Genomic DNA, 22,350 nt, shown 5'->3' with positions numbered 1-22,350 from the left:
ACTGTTTATGTACAATTATCCTTCTGAAAGCCATCCAGTAGTTGGCTTACTGAATATCGGTGGTTCTACCCAGATACCCGCCCATGTTTGAAATAATGTTTTAAAGGGCACCTATGGTCTTCCTCCGTCATAAAATAGATTGAAAGTTGCCATATAACATGTCAATGTGACTCTATACCCAACGAAAAAAAAACTCGAGCATTGTTTAAATGATAGGTAATAAATCATTTCATCACGTTTAAGTTGTACTTAGTGTGTATAGAAATTAAGGACAGACGTGCTGAGTTGGTGGTCAAACTTTTTGTTTATTCATAAGTTTAAAATACTCTTGCCCGACGATACAAAAAAATCTAAGAGAAGCGTGATTTATGTACGGATATTGTTGAAGTACATTTATTGTTAATGTTCGATTATTGTTTATGTACAAGTATTCTTCAGAAAGCCATATCGGTGGTTCTACCAAGATACCCGCCCATGTTTGAAATAATGTTTGGAAGGGCACATACAAATGTATGGTCTTCCTCAATCATAAAAAAAGATTGAATGTTGCCATTTAAGATGTCGATGTTACTCTAAAGCCAACGACAAAAATCCGCTTATTCTTTAAATGATATGTAATAAATCATTCCATTTTAAGTTATATTTAATTTATATAGAACTTAGGACAGACGTGATATTGTGCTGGTCAAATTGAGTTTATTTATAAGTTCCAAATACCCTTGCCAGACGATACAAAAAGCAGGCAAGAACGTGTTCATAATTATATATTTCATTTAGTGCATTCATTTAATAACAGAAAGGTCGAAGACCAACAAGATTTTGACAAATAGGTTGTGAACATCACTTTCATTCCATTTGCCCCGAAGTTCATCATGTAAAATCTCAAAAACAGACAAAAGTAACTAGCCTGTATGGTACACTGAATATGTATTTATTCATTTATGTACCATTCTGATAGGAGTTTGATTAACAATGTGTAATAAGACATACTGTCTGACAAAGAATATTCTAAAGAAACGTGTGAATTCCTCATAATATGCACAACAGTTGTTAAAAAAAACACTAGCCACGTTTAAACACACACGTGCGTGTAGGCACCGGAAACTAAAACTATACACACACTTATATCAACGTGTGTATTATGTCTATTTCTTATAACACATTTATATTGATTCTTTTAAGAGAGCATATCATCACCGCATGATCTTGTGCTCAGAAGCTAACATTATTCGTTATAAATTATGAAATTTAAATGTCAATTCAGTTTGTAATATCTCTATCCTCAAATAAAACTCATTTATTCTCATAATTATTTGCATTTATACACCTCGCTGAAGAATTCTACAAGGAAGTCTGTGACAATCCCCTTGTCAGGAATGTTGGCCATCATCCCATAAACCCCTGCTGTCCCTTTCTTCGCTAAGGCTTTGTTATCCTGTGAAGATAAAGCAAAACAATGTTGGGTTCGTTGGGTTCAGTGTTGTTATATTTTCTGGTCCTTTGGGATCATGGAGTCCATTCAACATATGTGTAATAGAGTTCCGCTAAAGCCGGTGCTAGGGGCGTGAGAGGTGTTGCACATTTCATTACCTCTCATGAACACTCAATAAAACCGAGTCTGCTATTATTCTTCTTGGTTGCATTCTTCGCTTCCAAAGGATCTTTTACAGATTTTTTCTCAGTGGGAACACGATAAAAAAATTGTATGCTTACATTGATAAACGAGTATAGCAGTTTTACCTGCGTTTTACTATATGACATAATGCATGTATAGTGCAAGTTGATAAATAAGTTTTAGAGAATAGTCAAGAATTTGTATTTTTGTAACATATTTGTGTTGTAATTATTAAGGCTTGCCTTATCAATTCTATCAATTCTCATGGTAGAGTATATATATTATGTATACGAATCGAGAGACTATGATTTCGAGTCTAGGACGAGGAGAATATTTTCAATTGTAATTTGACAGAAGACATAAGCACCAATACCGTGCTTGACATCTATACGACTTAAGTCATTTTTTTTCATCAATCTCTAATTCTTTAGTGCTGGTACATGAACATTTGGTAGATTAATTGGTCGCCATAAAAAAAACTGCAAAAACTTTTGAAACACTCAAACCCGTATCAAACAAAAGATAAGGAAGTCTCAATATATTCAAATTTTGATTCGGAAACTACAACTACCTTTAAACTATTTTGTTAGGTGCTACAAATAATCCGATGCATGATATAAAAGCAATGGGAATCCGCTACCAAGTGAGTGATTATAGGCATTCTTCGGGTAGTTCTGCCGCACAATGATTTTAAAACGGCAGTAAAAACCATTCGTCCTGTTACTCGAATTCTTAACATTCAAGCTAATAATAATGCAAAATCCAAGTACACGTGAACGTACAAGGTGTGAGGGTCATATATAGCTAAACTATTGTCATAATTTGACATTAAACTAAACACAATAACTGACACGTATTGAAATAATTACCCTGCAATAATTAGTTGCGTCTTCAAGGTCATCAAGAAACTTGTCAGCTACAGGTATATGGTGTGGTAGAATAGAACAGTGAAGAGAATCTGGCAGTTGGTTTCGTTCCATTTTCCAACCTTTTGTTTCCATGGCATCAGCTACTGCCTGGATGTTAATGTTCGGGTCTCTTGCTGCTATTGCAAATGCTGTCATACAAGGTTCTCCCATGATGTATAATCCCTGTAAAAGTAACGGTGAAGGTCAGCTGACCTTTGAGTGATAAGCGAATACATATACTTTCATGATCTTTAAAACGAAGCCACTTTTATAATAAAGAAAAGACTAGATATTTAAAGCATTGAGGGGATTTACCATTTCAAAAATGAAGCGTTCATACTTTTTTAAAACTAGCTTACCTTGACATTCTTTATTCGTTTTATCATTTTCACAGTTGTGTCCATTAACGTTTTAGCTTTATCTATGTATCCGTCTTGTCCAAGGGCTTTCATGGCCGCCCATGCCGCTGCAATATTGCCACCTAAACAATAACGTTGGAGATATAACACTATCAGTACTTTTTGCAAACTTTTTATTTATTGAGTTATTTCACGAGTTTTCGGGTGGTCAGTTGTGTCAATAGAAGTAACTTACAGACCTTCATGCCAGATTTTGACATTACATAAAATGTCTCCATGTTTCCGTTTTCATTTTTGGTTCATGATTTATTTCTTATAGCTATTTTTATACTCTTATATTTATTTATCCACAAAAAAATTATGATCCCTTACCTGGCCTAGTGCCTGCCATGGAAGGTGAGCCATACAGCCCTCCTGGCCACTCGGAATAGGCGTATATTTGGTATTTCCGTATGTCAGAATTCTTGTAACATATAACGCTTGCACCCTGTTGATTAATAATAAACATAATGTATAAATTTTATTATTTTAACATTTCTTTCAGGTTTTAATTGCTCAGTATCGCTGACATATTTCCTAAATATGTTCCACAAATAAGATTTACAGACAGCAAATATTATAGCTCCAACATTATAGAACCAGTATCAGTTCATACTGGAAGAGCGAGAAACAACAAATTATTAACTCTTATTTCTCACTTTTCTTACTCTTAAGTTGTGGTTTCTGAGCAGATTCCATAATTGATAATTAATCAATGAATTAATTAATTAATTAATCAATTATGTTAATTTTTCATTTATTTAACGCAAAAATTTATACCTTCACACAAAATCCATATTTATGCACATCCGCAGACATTGAGGTCACACCAGGAACACGGAAATCGAATTTTGGTACCGGGTATCCAAGTTTCTCTACCCTAAATAGCATAAACATGTAGTAATTAAAAGAATGTAACTTTAAACAGTATATTCTACGACGACCTGATTTGTTTTCCTATTCAAAAACTACTCATAAAAGGACTATAACAATTACGATGTGATGTGATATTGAAGAAAAAAGGTTAGGGTATATTTTCCGGGAGAATAGAGCACCACAAACACATAGAGTCATGCAACGCAAAGTAGGTAAACATCATAAAGAAACTTTAACTGAAAAATATAGTAGACGGGTTGCTTCAAAATTCCAACAGTACATTTAATAGAGAGCGACCCTAAAATTTTCGAAACACATTGAATAATGTCTAAAACTTGATTTCGAAATCCTTCAAATAAAAAAAGAATTTACAAATGTGAAATTTATGATTGTTTTGTTTATATCAATAACAGAAGTTTTAATATTTAATTAAATGTTGTGATCCGCAAAGGATGACAACTCTTTCCTTAGGTCAGTATTTACAAGCAGTGATATCTATTAGTTTACTTCCCTTGCAGTTACACGATTGAGATGAAAATGAAAACTTTTTTAGATACAATAGCATATCTTTTTGCATAACAAAATCAATTAGGATATATTTGCATGCGTTTGAGGTACCCTTTAAAAACTGCTTGGTATTGTTTAGTCAGCTTATTTATGGTAAAATATTAACATTAACTTTTAACAAGTCGATAATAAAATTAAATACCAGTAAGTATATTACAGGGAAGACATTACAGTTTTGCTTGTATCAAAATGTCATAACAGAACAGGTTTTGTAATACAGGACAGGTAGGATTAGTAATGGTGCAATTATATTGATCTATATTTCCAATGCCTACATTTAATTACATGCAAAATACAAAAGTGTGTGGGGGATGGGGTAAAGGGGTAGATAAAATGATGTGGTGTATGATGAAAGTGGTAAAAAGCTAGATTGAATATTCAACAGGAAAATCCAAGTTCCTAAATACGTTTTAGCATACATTAACGTTATCAATGTTTTAACTTACTGAGCTTCCAATCTGGCGATCGAAACTTTTCAAAAGCACAAAACGGTTTGATACCACAGAACATAAATATGTGATAAAAATTCTTTTCGTATCATAACCGATTCAACAAGAGCTGTCTCCATAGGATGACACATGCCCCCGATGGCACTTTGAATGAATAGTTATGGCCGATGTTAGAGTTTAGGACCTTTGACCTACGGAGCTAGGTCTTGCGCGCGACACGTCGTCTTACTGTGTCACACATTCATGCATAGTTATTTTAAAATGCACTATCATGAAAAATGACCTTTAACGTCTAAGTGTGACCTTGACCTTTGAGCTACGGATCTGGGTCTTGCGCGCGACACGTCCATCGATGACAAAGATATGGGCCGGACACGCCCATCAATGCACTATCTTTAACGTCTAAGTGTGACCTTGACCTTTGAGCTACGACCTGGGTCTTGCGCGCGACACGTCGTCTTACTGTGGTACACATTCATACCAAGTTATTTGAAAATCCAAATATCGATGACAAAGATATGGACCGGACACGCCCATCAATGCACTATCCTTTAACGTCTAAGTGTGACCTTGACCTTTGAGCTACGGACCTGGGTCTTGCGCACGACACGCGTCTTACTGTGGTACACATTCATGCCAAGTTATTTGAAAATCCATCCATCGATGACAAAGATATGGACCGGACACGCAAATTGCGGACAGACCGACAGACAGACGGTTCAAAAACTATATGCCTCCCTTCGGGGCATAAAAGTGATGTTATGATATAAAATAAATTGCTTCTTTCAAAGTATAAAAAACTGTAATTTGACTATATACATGTAAATGAAAATGTCAATCACCATGGCAACATGAATCCTCCAAAACAAGCGTCCACGTGTAGAGGCAATCCTTTCTTCAAAGCAAGAGCAGCAATTTCTTCTATAGGATCCATTACAGCGTGACAGAACTGTGGCGCGGAGGCGACTAGCATCACAGTGTCCGAATTTATTGCCTGTAGACATGTCATAAATTCTATAATAACATCAAACAACGCTAAAATTAATCAGACAAAAAAACTTGTATTTGATTTTTTTTAAATTAAATCATTGAAATTTATAGATTTATTTTGCTCGTATTTGATATTTGATAGCATGAACAATTTCTACATAGTACTAATGTATCTGTAAACATAAAATGAAACATGTTTGTGTGTATAAAATATCTGTGTTTGATTTGAAATACTGCCCACTAATACACATAAGTAAACACAGTATGAATGTGTAATCGCACTGAAACAACTGAAGTTACTTTTAGCCGAGGACACTACCCTACATACACAGTAAGTGTACCTACATTTTTTATTTAGTCAAGGTAAATATATTTCAGGAGGATTTTCTAAATTTAAAAATTTAAGTCAATATCTAATTACTTTAGCTACTTAAGTAGATTCTTGGTTTTATTTTAAGAATGTGATGTCTGGTTTTCTTAAATTTGTTCCTACTGTTCCATTTAGCTCCCCAGGGAAATAGTCATACATGTAACCCTGCAAGATATTTCAATCGAAATAATAATTGGATTAGTGCATAAGGAACTTGTCTTACTATGACTTGCAGGTAGGCCTATACTGTATCACTGAGGTCTGATGAAAAGAATTCGATTCACTGTTTAGATAAACTACTGTGAAATATTATCGAAAATTACAATAAATAACCTGTTTATCACGTCATAATATAATCTGAAACATTTAAATGAATGGGCAGGGAATATGTATCCTGAAACACATAAATGACTGGGCACAGAATATGGGTCCTAAAACATTTAAATGAAAAGGCGGAAATATGTGTTCCGAAACATCTAAATGAACGGGCAGAGAATATATATCCTGAAACATCTAAACGACTGGGCACAGAATATGTATCCTGAATCATCTAAATGGTTGGGCCTAAAACACGAAAATATTGTGTTCTGAACATCTGAATGGATAGGCACCGAATATGTGTCTTGAAACATCTGAATGAATGGGTAGAAAATATATGTCACGAACATCTGAAGGAGTCGGCACAGAATGTGTGTCCTGAAACGTCTAAATAAATGGACAAAGTATTTGTGTCCTAAACCACTAAATGAATGGATAAAGAATATGTGTCCTGAAGTATCTGAATGAATTGGCAGAAAAGATGTGTCCTGAATAATATTATCTAATGAAATATGCGTCCGACATCTGATATAGTTCGCTGAGAATATGTGCTCTAAAACATTTCAATTAATGGGTACAAGATGTCTCCTGAAACACTTTAATGAACGGACATAGAATATATGTCCTGAATATCTAAATGTATGGACAGATAATACGTGTCCTTAAACATCTGAATAACCGCGCAGAGAATATGTGTCCTAAAACATTTTAATGAATGGACAAAAACATGGGTTCTAAAACATCTGAATGAAAAAACAGAGAATATGTGTCCTGATCACAAACTAGATATAGTAACGAAATTCAAAGGCAACAACAACCGTATACATGTATATACAAACTGTAGACATACCATACAGATTTTATTGTTCAAGCAAGGGAGACCTTTTACGGTAGCAACACTACATGGACTGATGATGTGATACAAATGAGCTGCGCCATGAGAAAATCAACATAGTGGGTTTGCGACCAGCATGGATCCAGACCAGCCTGCGCTTCCGCGCAGTCTGGTCAGGATCCATGCTGTTCGCTAACAGTTTCTCTAATTGCTATAGGCTTTGCTAGCGAACAGCATGGATTCTGACCAGACTGCGCGGATGCGCAGGCTGGTCTGAATCCATATTGGTCGCAAAGCCACTATGTTGGTTTTCTCATGGCGCGGCTCAAATGTAGTTAATAAAACTTGTAGGATCTTTTGGAAGCAAAGAAAGCAACCAAGCCAAACCACCAGACGATAAAAGCAAGAAATCTAACCTGTTCGATAGCTTTAACATCGGCTCTGAAGTCTGATGCCATTGGTGTATGTATCACTTCTAATCCAAAGTAATGAGCTGCTTTGTCGATCGTTGGATGTACAGTTATTGGCGCAATCTGTAAAATGAAAACATCTTCATAAGCAATAACAGTCTCAATCCAAGATCTGATTTATCAGTTACGTACGTCTTTTGCAGAAATAAAAACGAGAAAATGGTATTAAAGCATGATGATGATCCTTTAACGCGTTATTTAGATGTTCAGTATTATTGTTTTAGAGTAGGTAACTAGTATGTGATGGAAACGAAAGTTTGAAAACTGTAAGTTTGGTTACCTTATGTACTTTAACAGAGCAGTAGAACATATTATGTATGTCATCTAATGCATTTACTGAACGTGTATTTCAATAACTTTGTTTAAATATAGATTTAGCAAACAAACATGAAATAACATGAGATAACTTGCATGTTTCCAAATTGTCCATCTTTTAACCATTGCAACAAAACTTGATCTGCTATATTCTCAAAACTGTCCATCATCTATAAACCTTAATAAGTTTCTTGTACTATTCTTAAAATCTCTTATCCCCATATAAAGATTTATTCAAATGCCAGAGCAGGATCTAGATTTTGCGAACGGTTATCGGACGGACGGACCGATCGGCAGGAGGAGGAGGCAAATCTAAAGTACCGCGGGTTTCAAATGGTATATGACTAAAATTCTGAAAAAAACAGAAGTAAAGCATGACATTATATGTCATACAATATTTGGTTTTCTGATGTTAGGCCTTGTGGCAAGAGCCATGTCTCTGAACGTTTTCACTGCCATCAAATTGCTTTCTGTTCCACCGGACGTAAGAAATCCCACAACTTCACTGTTTCCATTCAACATGGCGGAGGTCATACTGACAACTTCCGTTTCCATTAACCTGAAGTAAAAATAATTCCAGGTCTGTATGCTGCGATAAAGTCAGTTGCAAATTATGTCTAATACAAAAGGGTTATCATAACAGTAGCTCGATCTGGGATGCTTGCGCACCTCGTGAGATCCGATCTGGCAAAATTCCACTCGAGCCGAATACAAAATCCAAGATCTAGTTACTGTTATATTGATCCTTCATTATATACCTCTGCATTTTTATTTGTTGTTTTGTTATTGAACGTTATCTTCAATTTCTATCGATATTAAAATGGAACTAAGTGAAATTTTTATGTGCGCTATTTATAGAACTGTGCCAGGTCATGCATGTTAATGAAAGTAGTCCAGCAGCATACAATACGGAAGGTACAATACGGAATTCAAAAGGTACAATACGGATTTTTTTCTGCCTATTCATAGTTAATTGTGAAATACAAGCCGATTTTATTATAGAATTTATATAGGTATATAATAAAGTGCAATATAAAACCACACAAATGATATTGCTTGTAATATAGAATAATGTAATGTAAGCCATCAAAAAGTTATTTTTTCTGATGCTCTATTTAAGATTCGTTTAAAGGCTTGGTGTTCCGCAGAAAATGAATGAACTACCTGATATAAAATTCAATTCATAGAGAATATAGAGAACAGGTTATGTTCAGATTTGAAACGTTTTAATATTTTTTACCTGAGTGCCGGAAAAATAATCGGGTTTAGAGCATTTTCGTGCATGAATCCGTGAAAAAATTCTTTGACGAGCTCATCATGCTCAACAGAATGACCAGTTTTCTCTGAAATAAATTTTTTAGATTCAGTAAAACCTTGTATAACTGTGTTTCGTGTTTTACATAAGGCAATGCATCGAGAGAAGATATAATTTCAATAGCAATTACGAATTTTTGACAATATCAAGCGTTCAATATGATCTAGGAAACATTTTAGAGCAATATAAACTTGTAACAGATCTCTCGCGACGGCAGACAAAACCCCTTATACTGACTCTACACCATGTAGCAGAACAAAAAACTAGCTCCAACGCCTAAAACTACCTTTATTTCCAGATAATATACTTGAATAGATATCGCAAAACTAGCAGAGTGGCAAATGGTGGCATATGGCGCCAAACAGAACTTTTATAATTACTAGTCATTCACATCATTGCACAACACAATGTCATAACTATCCATGCAATTAAAAAATATTCTTGTAATGCCTATTAAACCAATGCTATTAAAGAATTTTGGGAAGGAAATATCTGACCTTGGGTTGAAGTAGTTGTTACAACAAAGTCGATAAAGGGAGATTATTCTGATTCAAAAAATGTAACTATCCGAACCCATAAAATCATACGTACCACAGAACAAATCAAAAGCTTCTTGTTGAAGCTTATAATTATCATCATACAACGTGTACTGGTACGCAAACACGTTTCCGTCACGTTCCGGGTTAGCATTACGTTTCTGTAAGTTCTTCATCTGTTCTCTCATATCCTCTGCAGTGAATCCTTCAAGAGAAATAGAAAGGACTGTTACTGCTTAGTGTACAAATGAAACATCAAAAGTAATCAAAAGCATTTCCACAGATAGTCAGAAGCATTTTCTTACAACAAGAAGTGCCACGTAATTACGTTACAAACGGAAACGAAGTGCATCTTGAAAAATGGTAATCTCTTTTTTTGTGTTAGAAGCAACATCGTTCTTTATATCTTTTTTTTTCATACTGAAATATCTTTTTATATAATACTAGATCAAATATTGAAGCACTCCTATGCTCTAGTACATGTATCGACTTGACGTCAATGGTATCGTGTTCTAGCGAAAATAAAACATATAATAATGCAAGTTACAGCGCATTAAGGACTGCGTAGAAAGCTATGTTATTATTTTGAAACAATTTGTAGGCCAAAAAAAACGGTAATCAATCGCATCAAATTTACGTATTAATTACCTTTTTCAGGAATCAATACCCTTGGCTTGCTTTTAACAACATCTTGAGCCAAGCTGGTTGTCTTCACAAAACTTGACACCTCATTCTTCAGTATAAGGTCAATAATGGTCTTTACTCCCGGCAATTCTTTCAAGGCAAGAACGATAACTCTGAAGAACTGCTGAGGACCTTTTTTGTAATATATACTGATAAGAACCGCAAGAACTAGTGTAAACACTGCGTGTTCGATAAAGTGTAACATGGTTCTGGAAAGAAACGAGAAAGAAATCCATATATACGCAGGTATTTTTCAGGAAGAAGAGTAGGCAAAAGACATAATATTATTAACAACGACATAAATCGTATTTGAAATCTACGTATTTTTAAGATTAATTCGTTAATCCAATTCCGTTGCACGTAGTTTCCAAATAATCCACAGAGTTTCGCAGATCTTAGTTCAGATACATTAAATGACTTTATTCAGCCGTGCATAATGTTACGATATGAACCAGACATAGAAATCAATAATTACAGACAGGGTGGCTCTGATGATCACACATGCAGTCTGTTGGAGTGCACATTATATTATTGAACTGCGGAAAAGTCAGTAACTATAATTCTAAACATCCGATTTAAACGCCAAAATATTTATTACTTATTTACTTTATTAAACTAAATATTATACATACAATAAATGACAAAAGTGTGCGTTATACTCGTATTATTATTCGGCATAAAGAAAATGTTTGTTTCCGGTATCCCGACCTACCCTTAATTTTTGGCCCGACCCTAAATGTTTTTATGGCCATGGAGAAGTTCTTTTTCAACTTTTAAACAAAAAGTTGCAAAACTGCACTTTTTATGCTTTAAACATGATCAGTGATGTTAGACATCAGCTTACTGATGCTCTAAAGGCATACCTCCCTTAACTGTATTCATTTTCTTTTACACAAAAATAATTTCCGAAAAGACCCACTTAATAAAAAAAAATTATCAAAAAAAATTACCGCCCTACCTACCCTACTTTTTTAGCATGTTACCGGAAACAAACAATCTTTTTTTTAGGCCTTAGCACGGTTAAATATAAAACAGTACAAGTACGAGGATGTAGCAGTTTATTCAATTGTTTAGTATATACCTTCGCGTTACCTTTTTGTGTTGCGACATTTGTAACATGATTCTGTCCAACTGTTAATAGTAAGATATAAGATATATAATGCAATTTTATACACATTTTAACGTTCAACGTCCGATATAGATAGCCATCCGTCTGCTGCACTTGTTATTTACGAACCTATACCAGCACAATACAATTTCAAAACCGAAACAAAAAATATAATGTGGTATTTTGTGAGCCAGAAGGATCAATTTTGCCAATCAGAACTCATCTTTTAATAGTTAATATGATTAACGATACCTCTATGTAACATGCTTACAATGTACATTCGTAGATGTCACGTTAAATGAATCTTATATATCAGAAGTTCAGAAAATAGAACGAATGAACTGTATAAATAACATAAGATGTACTTTACAAACTCGAGTTCGTCATGCAGTGAATCTATTTAGAAATAAAATAATTTGTATTTAAATGAGTTGTTGAACTTTTTTCAGTTTATCCCTTATCCTATTAAATTTCTATAATTTACTTGTCCATCTTTTAATTTGGACAGCACCATTAACTGTTAAAAGGGTGCTTATCAAAAAGATACTGACCGAATGGCAAGCAATGCCAATATTGATCAGCCTACACGGACCTATGATTAACATTTGTCACAAAGGCTGTATCAATCGGGACCAGCATGATAATGGTTAAGCTGAAAAACGCCCTATTATTCCTAAGAGTTATGAAGCAACGATGATACAAACTGTATTTCCTCAAATCCTTGTTCAATATGTACATATAGAAATTATTGTTCGCACTTACCATTTACAGTAAACGTCCAGCAGCGGTCAGATTGTCATGTCCAGTATCTATACCACTGATTACATACATGTACAATGAAATAATCTGGGGTACATAATCATATCAACAACATTATCAATGAACTGATAATTAAGTGTATTATTCATATGTTAAGATATGCCTTTACATGACATAATTCAAATACACAGTATCCATTATTATACTTTAATATAGTGAAAGAAGCACATGTTTAAACGCATACATTTAAACTTAATACTATAGAGCTACCACAAATAAACTAAGCGTCATGTTTACTTTAAGCACTTAACACGGTTACTTGATCTAAATTTAGAACAGTTTACAGTTGGAATTTTGAAACTATATCTTCCGGTTTAACAATCGCTGAAATTTTCCACTTGTTTTCTGCATTTCGTTGATGGAGTGGAGGGGTGGGACAGAAGATACAAAGAAAGTTTACTCTGAGATATTTATTTTTTCTTGCATTTATACTGTTTAAATCTACGTTCAACTATCCTATTTTACTTATTCTTTTTCTTTAAAATTTTGAACATGCTCTATAAAACTTTGATTATTAACCGTATGGAAAAAAGTAAATTTCGTAAAAAAAAAAGTCGTCAGAGTTATCCAAATATAGGATAGACGTTCCTTGTAGTAGGAATTCAAAACATTGTATTTGATTCCTAAAGTATAGAAGAAAAAACATAAAATGCCTGCGTTAATCATTCAACACTATAACTTACTTTCCGCATTCCGTTTATCTTGAAATGTATCCGTACTTCTCAATGGTTTCGTCTTACCTTTTATCATTTAATGTAAGACAAATCCAAATAAGTGTATGGATTTTAATTTCCTTAACTTGAAATCCCAGTTCCAAAAGATGTTTGCCTATCTCTTTTTCAATGACTATCTTTCCAATTAAAATCTTATTAGTAGTAATACACGACTTAAGACCTTTAACTACTTCAGGGCTTAACATTTCACACACTGTATCTACATCCATTTCGCTTTAGATCATCCAAGGCCATTCGTCGACCTTCCAAATGTCCGCTGTTTGTTGTCATGGTATCAAGTAATTAGTTTAGAAACTTCTGAGATGTCTTTGTGTGTATATTGTGATTTTATATTTACAAGTGCTTTATACACAAAATATCATTACAATATACAATGAGCAGTTGTACTTCAAGTGTACGCTTAACTAAAATGACCAACCCCTTGACTTTGTAAGACGTATACACATTACTGCCAACTTAATTGAAGCTTTCCATTCGGGAATGAATTTAACAAATGTAAAAGAATGTCTCCTTTCTTCCACAACACAGCTTTATTTTCTTCTGTTGTCATTTCTTGGAGAAGCTTAAAGACTATCGTCGAGAATATAAAAACTACATATTAACGCTTATAAATGTTTGATCTGAACGTACATAACTACATTCATATAGTTTGTTTATATGAAGAGTTACTTGATGCATTAGATTTAGAATTATTCGATATATTCCAAAAAAGTACCGAAGCCGCACCTTGACTCTCGTAACCACCACGAAAGATTTTAATGTTATTTAAATAAGTTGGAGACTGGTTCGTAGCGTTTATGAAAATGGGAAACACCACTCGTTGGATCATTGTTGACTCTAGAATCACGACTGACTCGAGGAGTCCAAAATATGACGTGGGATTCTGCGGTAAAGTACAATATGTTTTTCCGTGTAATTTGGTAAATAGGTCAAAATAGATAAAAGACAATTTGGAAACTTGATTTGTACATGGTAGATTATTCAGAGAATATGAGTCTTAAAGGTTATATTTCAAAGTGAAAAATGTGGTTCCTATGGTAACCAGTATGACAAATGCCCCTTTCGGATGTAGCCTTTAATTGCTTGTCAATAGTCTTGTTTTACAAATGTATGATAAAAAAAACCTTTCCACTGAATACCTGATCTGCTATAAAGTTAAAGAAATATGAATTACCGGTAACTGATTAATACGTACTCGATGAGTGAAATAGCTGTCGTCCATTGCGATTACCTGTGTATCAGTTATCTCAAAATGTCTTTAATTAATATATTCATAAGATTAAACGTCCATAAATAAAAAATTACAAGATAATGTAAGACATGTTCAGCGGGGATTAGAAATCAATTAGTAAAGTTCTTCATGCTTTTCTATTACAAACAATTATGGTAATATCTCCGAATACATGTACATCGATGATTGACAAATAATATAAACATGTCTACCTAAACAATCGAATGAATATATAAAGTCAAATAAAACTTGGCTTGCAGAAAGACAGTGGTTCTACAAAGGTGTCCACCCGTGTCTGCAGTAACTTCTACTACATCACCTGAGCCAGGAACATTAGTATAAAAATGCATCAAAATAGTTTTCTTCGTTACTTTGATTTGGCTTTGATTTAAGCATTATACGATTCTGTATTAATACATTCGTCTTTGTAGTTCCATCGTCAGTATTTTCAGTAACACTCATTGATTCAATTTATTAATACTCATTGATTCAATTTATCAATACTTTCATTTTGGTAGTTACACTGTCGTTACTTACAATAGCACTTCTTGGTGCAATGTATTAATGCTTTCATCTTTGTTGTTACATTATGATTACTTGCAATAACACTCCTTTATTCAATGTATTAATTATTTCATCTGTGTAGTTCCAGTGTGTGCTTGGACTTTTGATTTCACTTACAGTAAATTGTGTCATTTTGGAACATGACCAGATTTGACAAATTCCCATAGACGGATTACTTCTAACTTATACATCCCGAATTCCGAACGGAAATCTTCAGCAGACAATTTTGATAATATAAGACCATCAATATGTTCCTTCTCAAACACATCGACATATTTCTCAAGACCCAAATCAAGAAGCACCGCCTTCACATCTTCCAACTTCAATGATGTGATATCGAAACCCTGTACTTCAAGCTTTTCTTCATTTGGGGTTGGCTTCAAAGTGTCACTAGTATTGCTACATTCTGGTTCAATCGAATCTCTATTTTTTATATCTATCTTCTCACCATTGTCTGAAACTCTTACCGTGACTTTTTCATTTTTATAACACACAACTTCGTAAACATCATCATGGTCATCTGTCTCTTTCTCCGGATCATTTATGCAATTTCCTTCTACTGTTATCTCATTTGTTCTGAAATGAAAAATAAGTTACATGTAGTACAAAAAAAACATTTGACTTTGACAATAAAGAACATCGCGTGTATGATTTTATAACATTTTTCCTGTAAGCGTAGGCTGATTCCTGTTTTAGTTTGCTATCCACTCTTATAAAATTAAACAGAAATACAAAAATTAGACATTTTGCTATTATATTTTGTTCTGTTTATATTATGAAAACACTTCGTTAATGGATCGGAGGGAGTGGTTAACGCGTTGGATCACTTGAACGAACTCTATCTCGGCTCCCAGCAGGCTCTACCCAGTTATCCACCTGTGCCACAAATAATGTATGGACGGGCACTAAAAACTAAAAAGTCACCGTATATCGAGAACTGTATCAATATGACTTAAACCTATCAGAACTGTTCAGATTTATTTTAGCACCATGAAATAAGAATGTCAATTACCAGTTCTAAAATATATTTATGCCTATTATGAAATTGTACAAAATCAAAACACTAACTTTATGTTCTTTCGAGCTAGATGTTGAGAAAACGTTTCTGTTGATCGAACTTCTTTGCCAGGTACCAGGTAGTCGTCCTCACTACCTGTCTCGTTATCTTTACAGGAAAAAAATTCTCGAGAACCGGCTGATTGAGTACTACCGGTTGACAAATTTGATTCGTCTTGAACTGTCTTTCCGTTCTCAATATCAGGTAATGTGTCATCTGTCTTGAATTCTAAACTCGGCTGTATTCTCCAATTGTGACAATCTATCTTAAGACTTTGTAATGCGTTGTCCTGCGAAATGTTGTCTTTGTTCTTGCTATGTGCAACATGTCCTTCCGATTTGTGTACTTCAAGTTTTTCTTCTTTTCGTGTTAGCATCAAAGTGTCACTAGTTTTGCTACATTTTGGTTTATTCGTATCTTTAGTTTCTACATGTATCGTCTTATCATTTTCTAAAACTTTTCCCGTGACTTTTTCATTTTTAAAACAAAAACCTTCGTAAACATTATCATGGTCATTTGTCTCTTTCTCCGGATCATTTATGCAATTTCCTTCTACTAATATTTCATTTGTTCTGAAATGAAAAATATGTTACATGAAGGTACAAAAAAATTTCCTTTGATTTTGACAATAAAGGATATCACATATGATTTTATAACATTTTTCTCTAAGTGTAGGCTGATTTATTTTTTAGTTTGCTATCCACTCTTATAGAATTAAACAGAAATACAAAAATTAGACATTTTGCTATTATATTTTGTTCTGTTGTTGTTATCATGAGTACACTCCGTTAATAGCTTCATGTGACCGAGTGGCTAACGCTTTGCTTCACTTGAACAAAATCTGTCTCAGGTCTTCAACCAGCAGGCTTGCGAAATGTTGGTGGCTCTACCCAGGTATCCTTCTGTGCCATAAATAATGTATACACGGGCATTGAAAAGTCACCTTATATCAAGAAATGTAACGATATGACTTAAAATAAACACAATTGTTCAGATCTGTTTTAGCACCGTGATATAAGAATGTCAATTACAAGTTCTAATATATATTTTTGTCTGTTAGCAAATTGAACGAAATCAAAACACTAACCTCTCGTTCTTTCGAGCTAAATATTTAGAGAACGTTTCTGCTGATCGAAATTCATTGCCAGGTACCAGGTAGTCGTCCTCAGAACCTGTCTTGTTATCTTTACAGGAAAAATTTTCTCGAGAACCGGCTGATTGATTATTACCGGATGACATATTTGATTCGTCTTGAACTGCCTTTCCGTTCTCAATATCAGGCAATTTGACATCTGTCTTGAATTCTAAACTCGGCTGTATTCTCCAGTTGTGATAATCTAACTTAGGACTTTGCAATGCGTTGTCCTTAGAAATGTTGCCTTTGTTCTTGCTGTGTGCAACATGTCCTTCCGATTTCCGGCGAAAGAATTTTGGAGAGGCTTTGACATGAAAGGAAGACATTTTGTTTTGGTCGTTTTCCGATGATCCAAATTTTTTCTCAACATTCTGTTTAAGCTTAGTCATCTGTTTGACGACCTTTCCACCTAATCCATCCTTACCTAGATTTTTCTTTGCCTTTGCAATAATATCTTTTTCTCCTGTGAAAGAAAAAGCCTTTTTCGATGACAGCCCAGTTGTTAATGACAAAAATTTACGATCAATTCTTCGTTTATCTTTTACAGGAATATCGGGAATTAAATCATTATAACACTCTTCTGGCTTTTCAGTAACTGTATCAACCACATCTTCATAGGCTTCAGCAGTGCTTGCAGCGGCACAGATAATCATTGACTCATAATTTTCGGTGGGCTCTGAAGTGTAATAATGTAGTAATTATTCGTTTTTGAGAAATTGTAGTTTATTACGCATTCCATCTTTATACATATGAACCAATGACGATTTTGTATATAACATCTTTTAAACAGTTTTTGACATGAACAAACGGAGAGAAAGACTTGTTAAAATCTCGAAAAGGCGTGTCGGAGAACGTATTAGATATGCTCTAGCAAGCCTGATGTAAAGAACACATTCAAGTTTTCTCGGACCAGTTTTGGCAAAATCTCGGAGGCTTGTGTTACCTTTCTGTCTGTCCTTTTATTAAAAAATCATTTTAATCTAATTAAACTCAAAGTGCTTACTCTCCCTTTTATTCTTTCGCATTGACAATGACAATGTTGAATTAATAAGCTTAAGCCTAGCGAACTTTTCCTTAAGAAAAAACAAAACAATATATAAACTGCATGTAGAAATGTACATTGCAGTCAATTTAATGGATTTTAGATTCAGAATGTTACAATTTATAAAGATACATGTATACCTGTCCACACTGCTCAAGTGAAATGTAACGGTAAAGAATAAAGGCTTGATAAACATATAGTTTTTACATTTGCTCCATATTACATCATAATGTTACCTCTTGTGTTACTTTTGAACTCACTTCTAGACATTGTCTTCTTTAAAATTTACACATATTCAGTTTCTCTTTTAAGCTGAAACAGTAAAATAGTATTGGTATCAGATAATTTTAATTAAAAGTAAATTTATGCTGTAACAGATATAGAACGCGTCTTTACTTGTTGGAATTATTTTTTTTGTGAAATCTTTGTTGTTTGAGAATCGAAAAACAATGTTTTGTGGAAGCTTTATCATGTGATATGACAAACAAGTCATTTCATGTTATTTACCAGTTTGCGTTATCAGATACATGTATACGGGCACAAAATATATAGTCTTCCTGGTTTCAGGAGTTAGAATAGGAAGTAATTTTAAATGCACATGAACGGGGTTTTAGATTTGAATAAACGTGTTAAATCTATGCACTTTATTGTAAAATAAAGTATACTGTAGAATGTCTACAAGAAGAGAGATTTCTTAAATAACATGTTCATATTACATGTATGCCTTCTGGTTATTAGTTTGTGTGCTATTACGACATTCGTTCATTAAGTGTTGTTGTTTTTTTATTAATTTTTTGTACCTACTCTCCACTTTTATCTTTGCATATTCATTTGTTTCATATTTCAATACGGGTACGACTCAATCTCATTACTTTCAATTTATCTTAAACTGACCATATTTGTTTTAATTGTGATAATTTAGTCACATAATGACGAAATCGCGTCTGTAATTGGGGTCTCCCTTTGACCTTTACCTATAACTAGGTACATTTTTGATACCTGAGAAGCACCATATTAAATCTATCCATGGCAAGCTTTGAAGTTATTTTTTATATCCAAAATACTGTTTTTTTTTTGTACTAAAATGCAAATTTCTTTGCTTGTTTTTTTCTCTTGGATTTTTACGCATAACAGTATTTCAGTTTAATGTACGACGGGCAGTTAACCTAATCAGTGTTCCCGATTTCTGTACCAGTACAAATCTGTTTTCCGAAGTAATTACCAACTTCCTCACATGTGCACATTTATAAACAAAGTAATTTGGTAACTCGAAGGACAGTCTCAGCTTTTGTCATGTATTTTCAGACCTTACAAATTTAGGGAACTGTATCTATATGATAAAACATTACAAATAAACAAATTGTAGATATAAACATATTAAGATACTGAAAATTGATACAAATACACGAAATTTAAAAGAAAAATATAAAGTACATAGCTATTAACAAAAGTAAAACATCGACTTACCTTAAGGTTTGTTTCCTATTTAGAATTTATTTCAGAAAAGTTTGAGGAAGTTAAATTATAAAATACGGTCATTACTTGTTTTTATCAATGCACCTGAAGTGTTTCGTTTCGCGTGCTATTTGTTTAAAAAGTATATTCATTCCGGGTGAAAAGCAACACATGTTTATCACACTCATTTTGTTTGTTTGTGTTGGGTTTAACGCCGTTTTTCAACAGTATTTCAGTCATGTAACGGCGGGACACTCATTTTGCCACGAACCATGTAAAATACTAAAAACCGTCATTATGTGATTATTAAGGTGTCATAGGACATAACACATGCATTTTAGTGAAATATGCCGTTTGAAACACCATGCAAAGTCGAAATAATAACTTGAGTATAAAATTTATTTAATTATCATATCATACAGCTATGCAGTGGTGGACACGGTACTAGATAAGTTGCGTATAATATAGTTTCAGTGTCTCAATCACAAATGACATACCCAAGTCTCTCTCTCTCTCTCTCTCTCTCCCTCTCTCCCTCTCTCTAACTCTCTCATTTTTATCTCAATATTCGTATGTTAGTTATACAACTTCTGATAATTTTAAATTTGTTCCCGCTTATTTATTTTGTGTTGCAATCTGACTAAAGTACTTGATCTTCTAAACGAAGATCTGAGAACGACCCATTCACATTCGTCTTCTGTATATTTTGGATTTCCAGTATTGCTATTTTTATTTTATCCAGTCAGACGACTTGTTCGAATGTCAAAGAGTAAGAAAAATGTGCAGTCATTCCAGGGCTCGAACCCGGGACCCCTCGCTTACAAAGCAAGTGGCCTACCGACTGAGCAAACCGGCTATCTGATACATTATGACATAAGAATTGTAAATATCAAAAGTCAAGGCTACAGGTAGATTTGCAAGATGTTGTAAGTTAGGCTCTGATTGGCTAGCAAAAGGGTCGTCAGAACGAGGCAATGAATAGGTCGTTCTCAGATCCTATGCGTAGCGTAATAGGATATGTACTTTAGTCAGATTGTTTTGTGTTGTAGATGTTGGGAATGGCCGTTCAATGATGCCAAAGGTACTTTTGTTTTCCCATTTGCTTACTTTTTGTACAACTGTTGTTATGTCCGAATGTAAATAAGCCGCACCATGAGAAAACCAACATAGTGCATTTTCGACCAGCATGCATCCGCGCAGTCTGGTCAGGATCCATGCTGGCCGCTAACGGTTTCTCTAATTGCAATATGCTTTGAAAGCGAACAGCATGGATCCTGATCAGACAGCGCGGATCTGGATCCATGCTGGTCGCATTTGCACTATGTTGGTTTTATCATGGCGCGGCTCAAATAATAATCAATAATCAAGTGATTTCATATTGAATTTCTATTTGTCAGTCATTGGCTAACACAACTGCTCTGTGACAAATAAAAACTTTATGGTAAATATGAAACTACTTAATTTAGAACATCTTGTTAATAATCGTCACAACAACTCTTGGTGAAAAAATCAATTTCTTTATTTGTATCATTTCAATTAAAGTTGTGGCGAGATTGAAATAATCCTTTTGAAGCAATCTACCAGGCCTTCCCTGTCATCATTATAATTATTATTATTATAATTACTACTACTACTACTACTAGTACTACTACTTCTCCTACTACTACTACTACTCCTCCTCCTACTACTACTACTCCTCCTACTCCTACTACTACTCCTACTACTACTACTACTACTACTCCTACTCCTACTACTACTACTACTCCTACTACTCCTACTACTACTCCTACTACTACTACTTCTCCTACTCCTACTCCTACTACTACTACTACTACTCCTACTACTACTTCTACTACCCTACTCCTACTCCTACTCCTACTCCTACTACTCCTACTCCTACTACTCCTACTACTCCTACTCCTACTCCTACTCCTAGTCCTACTACTACTACTACTACTACTACTCCTACTAACTACTACCACTACTACTTCTACTACACCTACTACTACTACTACTACTACTACTACTACTCCTACTACTACTACTACTACTACTCCTACTACTACTACTACACCTACTACTACTACTACTACTACTACTAACTACTACTACTACTACTACAACACCTACTACTACTACTACTACTCCTACTACTACTACTACTACTACACCTACTTCTATTACTACTACTACTCCTACTCCTACTACTAATCCTACTACTACTACTACTACTACTACTCCTACTCCTACTACATAGTGCGTTGGGGCGACACATGAGTCTATCATGTACGTGATAATATGCACGCATTTTTATATTGTTAATATACATTAACATACATAGTATAAACTGTATTATGCAATAAACGCAGATGATTTTGCCTATCCCGTTGGCTTACATGTTACTTAAAGACCCACCACGACCTAGTGACCTGCTTTTTTTCTCCCAAATGAATTTCATGCAAATCATTCTGATAATACTGGTATAATACAGCTATTCTACAAGAATGACAGGTGGACAATTTAGGCCCTCCCTGAATTAATGTGCTTTCACAACTTCAT

The 22,350-nt window shown here is 34.2% G+C and overlaps 2 protein-coding genes across 2 annotated transcripts; both read right to left on the bottom strand.

Moving 5' to 3' along the window:
• Positions 1–747: 747 nt before the first annotated feature.
• On the bottom strand, positions 748–12,808 carry LOC123540733 (sphingosine-1-phosphate lyase-like). The gene is made up of 12 exons (XM_045325978.2): positions 12,517–12,808; positions 10,611–10,855; positions 10,018–10,167; positions 9,352–9,454; positions 8,505–8,670; positions 7,743–7,859; positions 5,656–5,807; positions 3,702–3,801; positions 3,255–3,369; positions 2,883–3,004; positions 2,485–2,706; positions 748–1,435 (listed from the first exon to the last, which is right to left on the bottom strand). The coding sequence occupies exons 2-12, from the start codon at positions 10,849–10,851 to the stop codon at positions 1,310–1,312; spliced, it is 1,614 nt and encodes a 537-aa protein (XP_045181913.2). The 5' UTR covers positions 10,852–10,855; positions 12,517–12,808; the 3' UTR covers positions 748–1,309.
• Positions 12,809–13,256: 448 nt separating this feature from the next.
• On the bottom strand, positions 13,257–20,817 carry LOC123540562 (uncharacterized). The gene is made up of 5 exons (XM_045325663.2): positions 19,804–20,817; positions 18,573–18,648; positions 17,247–17,970; positions 16,171–16,731; positions 13,257–15,678 (listed from the first exon to the last, which is right to left on the bottom strand). The coding sequence occupies exons 2-5, from the start codon at positions 18,604–18,606 to the stop codon at positions 15,231–15,233; spliced, it is 1,767 nt and encodes a 588-aa protein (XP_045181598.2). The 5' UTR covers positions 18,607–18,648; positions 19,804–20,817; the 3' UTR covers positions 13,257–15,230.
• Between the last annotated feature and the right edge of the window lie 1,533 nt (positions 20,818–22,350).

Source organism: Mercenaria mercenaria, chromosome 16, assembly GCF_021730395.1.
Source record: "Mercenaria mercenaria strain notata chromosome 16, MADL_Memer_1, whole genome shotgun sequence".
NCBI classification, from domain to species: domain Eukaryota; kingdom Metazoa; phylum Mollusca; class Bivalvia; order Venerida; family Veneridae; genus Mercenaria; species Mercenaria mercenaria.
The sequence above is the reverse complement of the archived record's forward strand: the minus strand, read 5'-3'. Positions and strand labels throughout refer to the sequence as shown.

Bases quoted from the DNA above. Each gene is read 5' to 3' on its own strand.
- LOC123540733 (XM_045325978.2), bottom strand. From the start codon at position 10,851: ATGTTACACTTTATCGAACACGCAGTGTTTACACTAGTTCTTGCGGTT. The intron at 8,671-9,351 runs GTAAAAAATATT...TTTTTACTTCAG, and splicing joins ATTATTTTTCCGGCACTCAG to GTTAATGGAAACGGAAGTTG. The intron at 3,005-3,254 runs GTAAGGGATCAT...GTTATTGTTTAG, and splicing joins CATGGCAGGCACTAGGCCAG to GTGGCAATATTGCAGCGGCA.
- LOC123540562 (XM_045325663.2), bottom strand. From the start codon at position 18,606: ATGTCTAGAAGTGAGTTCAAAAGTAACACAAGAG. The intron at 16,732-17,246 runs GTTAGTGTTTTG...TTTTCATTTCAG, and splicing joins TTAGCTCGAAAGAACGAGAG to AACAAATGAAATATTAGTAG. The intron at 15,679-16,170 runs GTTAGTGTTTTG...TTTTCATTTCAG, and splicing joins CTAGCTCGAAAGAACATAAA to AACAAATGAGATAACAGTAG.